At 34.7% G+C, this 12,019-nt stretch overlaps 2 protein-coding genes across 3 annotated transcripts in view; one reads left to right on the forward strand and one right to left on the reverse strand.

Annotated features, from left to right (window-relative positions):
- LOC107706585 (melanoma antigen recognized by T-cells 1) overlaps positions 1-821 on the reverse strand; it is a 7,197-nt gene extending 6,376 nt beyond the window's left edge. The window contains exon 1 of the mRNA XM_016510339.1: positions 813-821. The gene's annotated coding sequence lies outside the window, so the exon portion shown is untranslated. The remainder of the gene's footprint in view (positions 1-812) is intronic.
- Positions 822-4,627: 3,806 nt separating this feature from the next.
- On the forward strand, positions 4,628-9,665 carry LOC107706581 (zinc finger protein 239-like). Of its 2 annotated transcripts, XM_016510336.1 has the most exons (4): positions 4,628-4,692; positions 5,834-6,043; positions 6,464-7,466; positions 9,399-9,665. In XM_016510336.1, the coding sequence occupies exons 1-4, from the start codon at positions 4,668-4,670 to the stop codon at positions 9,433-9,435; spliced, it is 1,275 nt and encodes a 424-aa protein (XP_016365822.1). In that variant the 5' UTR covers positions 4,628-4,667; the 3' UTR covers positions 9,436-9,665. The 2 variants fall into 2 exon arrangements, with proteins under 2 accessions (XP_016365822.1, XP_016365823.1); XM_016510337.1 differs by lacking the exons at positions 4,628-4,692; positions 5,834-6,043 and having other exon boundaries at positions 6,346-7,466.
- Positions 9,666-12,019: the final 2,354 nt, after the last annotated feature.

Raw genomic sequence — 12,019 nt, forward strand, 5'->3', positions numbered from 1 at the left:
CACACACACACACACACACACACACACACACACATATTTTAATTGCCATATTATTGTCATGATAAATAAATTTTTAATTTCATAGTAGAAATAAGATTTTATTTGCATGAAAATTGAGCGTGCTTTCAGTACCATTGTTTTTTATTAATTGTCGTGATTCAATTTTAATTTCACCCTGAATCCAAAAGAAAAATATAAAATTATATTTTGCATGAAAATTAAGCATGCTTTTAGTACCATTAATGCACAGTATCGATAATTACATTTTAATTCTTATTATTGTAATGTAGTAAGGGTTTACAGTAAACAACTTGATACACCTTTTTTAAAAATGATAATCTGCATAAATTAAATGCAATACAATGAATACTACCATGATGTAAAAATAATGCAATTTAAATATTCTTTTTAATAATAAATTTGAATTTGATGTGTTAAATAATGAAAAAAAGATTCTAATACAATTTTTTTTAATGCAAAATGCCTTTTTAAAATTATTTTTTTATTTTTATTTTGTGGTGAATTATAACCTGAAGATGTTGAGAGTTTTTTTTGGAAATGTACTCAAAAACTAGTCACTGTTCCAGCTGCAAATTACATTTCTTGTATTTTATAACATAAATCTATCTGATAAACGTCTAATATGATGCTGCATTAATGCTAACCAGTATAATCATTCAGTTCCTCTCTATGTGAAAAAAACACAGCCTAAAATTAAATCAAATTTTCATGAAGCAAATGCCCTGAAGCAGCATTTAAAGCCTGTCTCTTGTTAATGCGTTGAGTTTAGAGTAAAGTGCATGAGCTCTTACCTGATCTGTGTGATGTGCTGTGATTGTGTGTGTGATTCAGACTCAAAGCTCTGGAGAAGTTCTCATGACCGTCACGGGTTCAGCTCTCACACTCACAGCCATTCACATCAGTTACCCAGCGTGAAGTCTGCTGACTGCCTTTACTGCGGTAACTGACCTCAGATCAGCATCATTCACGTCAGTGAAAACTGTGTAACTAGATTACAGAGAAAACTAATGTTTATGCTTGTGTTAAAAGTGTGTGAAATTAGTCTATATAATAATTAAACCATGCATGAGTTTAATGCTGTGACTGATGAATCACTTCACTTCAAATATCTAGAAATGTTTAAATGCATTAAAGTCTTGAGGCTGATCTAAATTGTAGACCTGTACATGATGTATGTGCTGTGATGCTGATTCAGATCCACAGTCAAATAGCTTTACAGGTGATGGCAAAAAGTTGGCTTTACACACTTGCCAATTTAGTAGCATTTAATATATGTAAGTGCACATTTAGACAAATACAAGATGTTAAAGAAAAAAAAAAATATATATATAAACAATACAAGTACTAAAAAGATGTAAGAATATAGTTAAACCTTTGAAATCACATTTGTTTTCACTTATGCACCCGACTGAACTAAACCCAGTGACTCTTTTAAAGTCTCTCACATGTTGTAGCTGTTCTATTTAACACTCTTCGCAATACAGATTGTTTCAAAGTAGCGTTACACAAAGCCACATTGTTCATTTTTACTGATACTTTTAATGTTTGTGGTCACAAGATGATTTTCTCTCAGCTGTTGATCTGCTGTAATACTAATAATGACCTGTAGAGCGGCACAATATTGTATAGGTTATTTTTATTATTTATTTATTTATTGGCACTTGCACTGCACTATACAAGGAACATCCAACAAGCACCAGGATGAAAACAAAATATATATAAAAACAACAACACATGTAGGAGCAAGAATAAAGACAAACATTTAGCAGATAAAGACATCAAATGCACTAAAATAAAAAAAAAGAAAATATTTTGACATAGAGAAACAGTTTCAGACTGTCCTTTTATATATATATATATATATATATAAAAGGACAGTCTGAAACTGTTTCTCTATGTCAAAATATTTTCTTTTTTTTTATTTTAGTGCATTTGATGTCTTTATCTGCTAAATGTTTGTCTTTATTCTTGCTCCTACATGTGTTGTTGTTTTTATATATATTTTGTTTTCATCCTGGTGCTTGTTGGATGTTCCTTGTATAGTGCAGTGCAAGTGCCAATAAATAAATAAATAATAAAAATAACCTATACAATATTGTGCCGCTCTACAGGTCATTATTAGTATTACAGCAGATCAACAGCTGAGAGAAAATCATCTTGTGACCACAAACATTAAAAGTATCAGTAAAAATGAACAATGTGGCTTTCTGTAACGCTACTTTGAAACAATCTGTATTGCGAAGAGTGTTAAATAGAACAGCTACAACATGTGAGAGACTTTAAAAGAGTCACTGGGTTTAGTTCAGTCGGTTGCATAAGTGAAAACAAATGTGATTTCAAAGGTTTAACTATATTCTTACATCTTTTTAGTACTTGTATTGTTTATATATATATTTTTTTTTTTTCTTTAACATCTTGTATTTGTCTAAATGTGCACTTACATATATTAAATGCTACTAAATTGGCAAGTGTGTAAAGCCAACTTTTTGCCATCACCTGTAAAGCTATTTGACTGTGGATCTGAATCAGCATCACAGCACATACATCATGTACAGGTCTACAATTTAGATCAGCCTCAAGACTTTAATGCATTTAAACATTTCTAGATATTTGAAGTGAAGTTGGCTTTACACACTTGCCAATTTAGTAGCATTTAATATATGTAAGTGCACATTTAGACAAATACAAGATGTTAAAGAAAAAAAAAAATATATATATAAACAATACAAGTACTAAAAAGATGTAAGAATATAGTTAAACCTTTGAAATCACATTTGTTTTCACTTATGCAACCGACTGAACTAAACCCAGTGACTCTTTTAAAGTCTCTCACATGTTGTAGCTGTTCTATTTAACACTCTTCGCAATACAGATTGTTTCAAAGTAGCGTTACACAAAGCCACATTGTTCATTTTTACTGATACTTTTAATGTTTGTGGTCACAAGATGATTTTCTCTCAGCTGTTGATCTGCTGTAATACTAATAATGACCTGTAGAGCGGCACAATATTGTATAGGTTATTTTTATTATTTATTTATTTATTGGCACTTGCACTGCACTATACAAGGAACATCCAACAAGCACCAGGATGAAAACAAAATATATATAAAAACAACAACACATGTAGGAGCAAGAATAAAGACAAACATTTAGCAGATAAAGACATCAAATGCACTAAAATAAAAAAAAAGAAAATATTTTGACATAGAGAAACAGTTTCAGACTGTCCTTTTATATATATATATATATATATATATAAGGACAGTCTGAAACTGTTTCTCTATGTCAAAATATTTTCTTTTATTTATTATATAATTTTAAAAACTATTGCTACGTGTACAGCTGTAAGTAACTGTTTAGAGCTACAATTGTAATTGATAAATAACACAATTGAATTACAATTTATTTATTTACTTTTTATTTTGACCCCTATATAGTAGGTGTTTTTCCCCCCATAATGTTTAAGGGAGGGTGCACAACAATACAATTCTCTGGACACAAATTATTTTATGTATTTTGAAAATACAAAAATACTAATCTTAAATGCATTTAAATACAAATTGCATTTGATTTTCCCCAAAGGCTTTAAAATACAAAATGGCATTTGTATTTCAAGTAAGTGTTTTAAATACATGCATCTGAAATGCTGGTCATATTGTGAGAAATAACTGTATTATCTTTGAGATGCAAATGAGCCGCTAATGGTCCTGGTTTGTTTAATGAGTGCTGATGGTCTGAGGCTCATCAATATTAACAGAGCTTATGAAACGACTCTTTATTTCAGGTCAATAGTTGCTGTTTTCACCTCATTTATTATGCTGACGTCTGCAGATCTCCTGTAAATTGACACTTAAAGCTCATTTCATTGGAGGATCTGTTTATTTCTCACTCAAATCTGTCAATTTCTGTGTTTATGCTTTCAGCTGTTTTCTTACAGTTCTTTACTACATCTGTCGATATTTAAATAAAGGTACAGAATAATATTTGAATTGGCAATACACAATAATTTGTGAATTAGCATCAGTTGCTTTATGAGAAACATGAATGCTTGAATGAAAGTTTTCAAGCATCAAAAAATAAGTGTAACACGGCTTTTAATTTTAAATATTAAAAGAATCTATTTAAGGATCACAGTGTAGCACCAAAATACTAATTCACTGTCATTTGAAATCTGTCTGTATTTGCCACTCGGTTTGACCCATTTAGCAGCAAGAAGATTGAAATCATTTAAAATAGAATCAAATTCAGTCTGATCACTTATTCTTTGATATATTTCAATAAGTACAGCTCAGAATAAGTTTGTTGTTTCGTTTGACATAAATACATGTTACACTGAATGATAATGGAACATTATATCACCCATATTTGGACATTTTATAAGTTATTTGAACCATTTAAATAGGCACTTTACTTGTATAGTATGCTTTCCATGTATGTAAAATCACTTTTGTAAATTTAATATCATCAGTGAAGCTCCGCCCACAACAAACACATCATCAGTGAAGCTCCGCCCACAGCAAACGCATCATCAGTTAAGCTCCGCCCACAGTAATTCGCCAATAAATGCTGGAATTTTCCATCAGGAAGAAGTGAAATCTGCAAAGACTGAGAACAGTGAGAACACAGTGATCTAGAACCCTGCAGGATGAAACACACTGAAGAACAGAGAGGTCGGTGTTTATTCTTGACTCTTAATTCATTCATGATGCTGAAGGACATTAATGTTATAAAGCTTCAAGCAGTTCATCAGATTTAGATAAACAGTTAAACCATGAAATGGATACAAACTTTTCTTCATGTTTTGGTTTTCAACAAATGGTCAATAAGCTTTAATTTTGATTGCAAACATCAAATCAATCTAAATGTTGTTTTAGCTCTTTTATTTTGTGGTTATGCTTTTGCAACAATGTTACCAAAATTTTGGACATTTCTCAATATAGTTTACAACAACTAGCAATAAACAGTAAACACCAAAAATTAAATGAACTTTCCAGAATGGGTGACAGGTTTTAAGCAAAAGCTTATTTATAGTTACTGATAAAGTTGAATTTCTAATAAAATATAGGACTTATTCATAGTTATAGAGATAATTTTTCTTATAGTAACTTGATGAATGCAGTCAACACTGTACAGTTTTTGTAAAAATGGATTGAGATTATTTTCTTGTCCACCCATGATGCTGTAGAAAAGAGCCCAAATGATGTCACAATTTTAAGAAATGCCCTATTTATTAAAATGAGGAAAATCGTTGAGTGAAATCTGTAGGACACAGCTAATGCTAAAAATTCTTGATTAAAAACCAGTTTAAGCCACGGTCAATCTAGACTTTGACCATGTGAAATTTCAACAGACACTGAAACACTCGTTTATGTGGCGTCTTTAAAAAACATAAACTGAACATATAATAAATTCAAAATATAAAACCTATTCCACTTGACTGCAAAAAGTTTGCCACCTAAAAGTTGTTGTGAAAATTGTAGCTGTTTTGTTTGTTTTTTGTTAACATTGCATTAGATAATTTTGTCGTTAATCAAATATATTTAATAGTTCTCACTACAGAAACACTACATGAGCCTATAATGTTTAAAAAATTATAACTGGAAAATCAATGTACCTATAATTATATAATTAATTCATATAATTAATTTATAAAAATGCATCTAAATAATTGCAATATTTTATAACGGTTGCCGCTTTTCTGCTATTACATCAGGGCTCACTTTTATGACTTTTCAATTCATATTCCTGGCTTTGAATTATTTTGGCTTACTAAAAAATGCAACTTTTTTTTTTGTTTTGTTTTCATTTCAGACCTGATGGAAGAGAATGAAGAACTGAGTGAAGTGGAGGAGAAACATGTCAAACCCGGAGAAAAACCTCAGAGTCGCTCGAAAACTAAAAATAAATTTTTAAAGGAAAGAAGAGCTGAGAAATCTTTTCTCTGCCTTCAGTGTGGAAAGAGTTTCCCATTCAAACAAAATCTTGAGATTCACATGAGAGTCCACACTAGAGAGCGACCGTATGCGTGTGATCACTGTGGCAAAACATTTAGTGTGTCATCATCCCTGAAGACACACCTGACAGTTCATACGAAGGAGAAGCCACATTCATGTTCTTCGTGTGGAAAGAGTTTTTCACTGCTGCAAAGTTTAAAAATGCATCAGAAAACACATACTGGTGTAAAATCTCATACGTGCTTTGAGTGTGGGAAGACTTTTATTTCAGCAAATGAATTGAAACTGCATCAGAGGATCCACACTGGAGAGAAACCTTACAAGTGTTCACACTGCGACAAGAGATTCAATCAGTCATCAAATCTGAAAACACATGAGAGGATCCACACTGGAGAGAAACCACACACGTGTGATCAGTGCGGGAAGACCTTCACATACAAACATCATCTCGGAGTCCACATGACGATCCACACGGGGGAAAAGCCACATGCATGTGATCAATGTGGAAAGAGTTTCTCATTGAAAAGCTATCTTGCTGTTCACATGAGATTCCACACCGGAGAAAAGCCATACGCATGCGATCAATGTGACCAAACATTTCATGTGTCTTCATCCCTGAAGAAACACCTGGCCGTTCATACGAAGGAGAAGCCACATACATGTTCTTTATGTGGAAAGAGTTTTTCACTGCTGCAAAGTTTAAAGTCACATCAGAAGTTACATAACGCTGTGAGAGATTATATGTGCTTTGAGTGTGGGAAGACGTTTATTTCAGCAAATGAATTGAAACTGCATCAGCGGATCCACACTGGAGAGAAACCTTACAAGTGTTCACACTGCGACATGAAATTCAGTCGGTCATCAAATATGAAATCACATGAGCGGATCCACACTGGAGAGAAACCTTACAAGTGTTCACACTGCGACATGAAATTCAGTCGGTCATCAAATATGAAATCACATGAGCGGATCCACACTGGAGAGAAACCTTACAAGTGTTCACACTGCGACATGAAATTCAGTCGGTCATCAAATATGAAATCACATGAGCGGATCCACACTGGAGAGAAACCTTACAAGTGTTCACACTGCGGCAAGAGATTCAGTCTGTCATTCAGTCTGAAATCACATGAGCGGATCCACACTGGAGAGAAACCTTACAAGTGTTCACACTGCGACATGAAATTCAGTCGGTCATCAAATATGAAATCACATGAGCGGATCCACACTGGAAAGAAGCCTTACAAGTGTTCGCACTGCGACATGAGATTCAGTCGGTCATCAAATCTGAAAAGACATGAGCTGATCCACAGTAGAGAGAAGCTGCACACGTGTGATCAGTGCTCAAGGAGTTTCACTTCTATAACTCACCTGAAGCTACACATGAAGATCCATGCAGTAAAGAAACCAGACCACCGTGATCCATGCGGGCAGAGTTTCGCTCCGTTACCTTCTTTATTCACTCACAACAATCACAGTCTGAAATCACGGTAAGCAGTTCATCTCTATGTGCTGAGCAATAAAGTCTCTTCTGTGTAAGTTAGTTTCCTAACAGCCACGATTGGTGACAGGATATTTTGTTGGTTGTTGGTTGGTTGGAAAGTAGTCAAGTCAAGTCAAGTCACCATTATTTATATAGCGCTTTTTACAATGCAAATTGTGTCAAAGCAGCTTTGCAGTATTAAACGGGGAAATAGTGTGTCGAAATAGTGTGTCTTTCTCCTCTGGCCAGACGAGACCAGCAGTTTAAATCTAGGCTGCAGCAGAGTCAGATTGTGCAGAGGACTCATCTGGTTCCTGTGGGCTTGTCCCAATGGCCATCTAGAAGACGAGGTCTTTGGGGGGGATCAGTCTCTGGGGCACATCTAGATGTCCTGATGTCTGATATTTAGATATCTAGATGTCTGGGTGGCTACGTTGACCTCGGAATAAGAATGAAACAGACTAATATTAGCATAGATGCCATTCTTCTAACGATGCAACAAGTACATCGGGTGTTATGGGAAGTGTTCCCGGTTCCGGTTGACCTAATTAATGCATCCTAACAATCCTTTAACGGATTTGAATTATAGAAATGTGTTAGCGTGTTATGTGTAAAACAGATTAAAGAGATGGGTTTTTAATCTAGATTTAAACTGACAGTGTGTCTGCCTCCCGAACAGTGTTAGGTAGATTGTTCCAGAGTTTGGGCGCTAAATAGGAAAAGGATCTTCCGCCCGCAGTTGTAGGGAGCCAGTGCAGTGTTGACAGAACCGGGCTAATATGGTCATACTTCCTGGTTCTAGTAAGAACTCTAGCTGCTGCATTTTGGACCAGCTGGAGTTTGTTTATTAAGCGTGCAGAACAACCACCCAATAAAGGATTACAATAATCTAACCTTGAGGTTACGAACGCATGAATTAATGTTTCTGCATTTGACATTGAGAGCATAGGTCGTAATTTAGATATATTTTTAAGATGGAAAAAATGTGGTTTTACAAATGCAAGAAACATGTTTTTCAAGGGAAAGATTGCTATCAAATAGCACGCTTGGGTTCCTAACTGATGACGAAGAATTTACAGAGCAGCCATCAAGTATTAGACATTGTTCTAGGTTATTACATGCAGAGGTTTTAGGTCCGATAATTAACACCTCTGTTTTTTCAGAATTTAGCGGTAAGAAATTACTAGTCATCCAGTTTTTTATATCAACTATGCATTCCGTTAGTTTTGCAAATTGGTATGTTTCATCGGGTCGTGACGAAATATAGAACTGAGTATCATCATCATAACAGTTAAAGCTGACAAGTACTGAGCCTTGGGGTACTCCATACTGCACTTGTGAAAGATATGATACCTCTTCATTCACTGCCACAAATTGATGGCGGTCAGATAAGTATGATTTGAACCATGCCAATGCACTTCCTCTAATGCCAACATCATTTTCTAGTCTTTTCAAAAGAATGTTGTGGTTGATAGTGTCAAATGCGGCACTAAGATCCAGTAGCACTAATAGAGAGATACAACCACGATCAGATGATAAGAGCAGGTCATTTGTAACTCTAATGAGAGCAGTCTCAGTACTATGATATGGTCTAAAGTATCTCATTGTTATGAGAAAGTATCTTATTATTATGAGATATTAAGTCATAATTATTAGAAAGCGTCTCTTTCTCTTTATAATAACTTACATATTTATGTTTTACTGTGGTGGAAATGGGCTTCCTTACTTCCTTACGTTGTTGTAGTCTTAGTATGTTGGTGTTGCTTTGACAAAGCCTGATGATCCATGTTATCCAGCGTGATCTGAAAATCTGGAGTTACATTATCAGACACTATTTTCTTTTTTTAAATCATGTGATAAGTCTTACTGCAGAATCTGAAATATTTATTATACATTTTGCATCAATGTCTGTTAGAAATTACATTTTTGTTTTTGGCAGAACTGCCACGAGTGGCGAGAACAGTGATCCAGAATGAAACATCATGATGCTGAAGAACATGCTGATGCTCACTAGATTTACACTATTCCAGGTCAAGGATTTCAACATTTTATCTAAAATTGTCACAGGAAAAGCCACGTGTAAGGCTGGACTCAGAATCTTCACATCCAACAAAACAATAAAACCGACTGATCTGGCAAAGAGATCTTCAGGAAAAACAACAGACAGTTACTATATATATTCTTTTCCTTCACTTACCTGTGGACAGCTCCGCACCTTTCTTTTCACTACAGCTTCCACTAATTCATTAAGAAGGACTTCACTGATAGTCTGATCATACTCTCGCAGAACCATGATGATTGAGTCTCTCACAAGAGGTCTGGACAGTAAGTATATATGTACCAAACTTTCAACTATGTCTTGGATAGCCATCTCTGATACACAAAGAACACAGAAGATTTTCAAGAACAAAGAAGCCAAATTCCTGGGGTGAGTTTGCAATTCATCTTGACTCAAGCAGATTACAGTCAGTAGTCTCTCAGCAGAATTCTGAGAGCAATCAGGCTCATTGCATTCAACTTGACTTTGCTGTCAGTCACTTTCAAGATGATCTCGTCTTTAAAATCTGAGACATCACCATATGGATGATTCCTACTTTTGTGGGCATTGAAGGTGGTATACATATTAGTAGAGTACTGATGACTGATTTACTTTTATGCTATTTTTTTTCTTTTCGATTTGTGTTGTGCACTCAATATTCATTCCCATTTTAATGTCTCTATACAATGATTGTGTATTAAAATTGTAGGGTTGAGTGAAAATGGGTAGAACTATTTACTGTCCTAATACTTCAGAAATCCATTTAAACGTATGCATGTGAACTAAATGTGACACAATGGCCTTCATCATCACAGGATGCTATTGACTGAAACTTTCATTATCTAAATGTTCAGGTTAAATCCTACGTTTTCCTATCAGTTCTAAAAAAAACCTTTATAGAATAAGAGGTTAAAGAATAACAACTTTAATGGAGTCAGATAAATATGAATTATACACGTCATCCTTCAACTGTCTTTTGTTCCGATTATTGGTTCAAAATAGCAGCGTAAGCTTCCAGCCTTACAAAATTAATAATTGGACATCAACGTAACAAACTGAACTGCCAGCTGCCTCACTTTTAACCTGAAAAGAGAGAGATGGAGAAGTTAATCAGGTTGTAATATTTGCCAAAGCACTAGGAAAAATATCTATAAAGCACATAACACTAATAAGCAATTTAATTTAATAGGCATTATGTGAAATATCGTGTTCAGTCTGATCCCATAATACAAACCTTGTTTAAATATTTGTTTATACTGCACAATTTGCATTTTGAAATGTTACATTTTAAGCAAGAAATGTTTTAGCTAAATAACACAAACTGGTATGGCTTGAGCAAACCACTTGAACTATTTGAATACGTGGAACAAAGTGCATCAAATTATTGTCAAACCTCTATGAAAACCATTACTTTTTGTCCAAGAATGCATGCTATTTTGAGGTCATTAAAATTTGCTACCCAAACATTTTTATGCGAGCACAACCGATGCAAAAACACATTTTGAGATTTTAAATAAAATGCTAAAATGGCTCAAATCCAAATTAGCTTTGCAAATGTTTAAAATACATTAACTGATAAGACTTACCAGATTAGCATGCCCAAAGAGAAGAGGAATATGATGGCAGGTAGCTCAATAGCTTATCTGAGGTCACTACTCATCACAAAGACTGTTGTATTGCACCCCAGACTACATTTCCCACAATCCATTGCACGTGGAACTGATTACCGTCACACCTGTTTCCCATCAGGGACACTATTTAAACTGGACCAACACACACTCACAATGCCGAGTATTTTAAGCACTTATCACAGTTTATTGTGATAGCTACTTTACGGAGCCATATCCGAGTTTCTAGTCTGGTATGTTTATCTTGCCTTGTCTAGTCGTGTTTTTGGATATCTGCCTGGTTTATCTAGTTTTGTTTATTCGCTAGGGGTGGGCGCTACCGGTATTATGTTGTTCCATGATATGGATTTTGCTATACCATGGATACTGTTATATATTCATGCATTTATATAATTTTGTTCAATTTGGTACGCTTTGCCAATGTTAGCACAAATGACGATAAAGAGTCGAGGCTGAACGTTTTTGTCCTCTGTGTGCAACGCCGTACTACACAGGCATTAGTAAATAGAGCACAAATCGCCTACTCCAGTGGTTCCCAAACTCGGGGACGCGGCAAGGCTGAGGGATAGTGCACAGTCTGCAGATTATTTTGCAAAATAAATCTCTGCAGGGTGATAAAGACTACACTATGTTAGGGTGACCATATTTTAGTTTTCCAAAAAGAGGACAGTAGGGGGTGGGGTTTGTGGGCGGGGACAAGGGCGGGGCTTCACCTAACAGTATATATGGCAAGGTTTTTTTTGTTTGTTTGCTTATTTTGTGTTTATAATAAATAAAAAGAATAGGGAATGCTAGTGTTAGAGGGTCATTTTTAAATAAACAAAACAAGTCAATAGAACAGAAATGAATAGATAATGCTAATGTTAGAAGGTCATTATTTATAATAAATAAAAA

This window comes from Sinocyclocheilus rhinocerous, unplaced genomic scaffold (genome assembly GCF_001515625.1).
Source record: "Sinocyclocheilus rhinocerous isolate Xijiao unplaced genomic scaffold, SAMN03320098_v1.1 scaffold2069, whole genome shotgun sequence".
NCBI classification, from domain to species: domain Eukaryota; kingdom Metazoa; phylum Chordata; class Actinopteri; order Cypriniformes; family Cyprinidae; genus Sinocyclocheilus; species Sinocyclocheilus rhinocerous.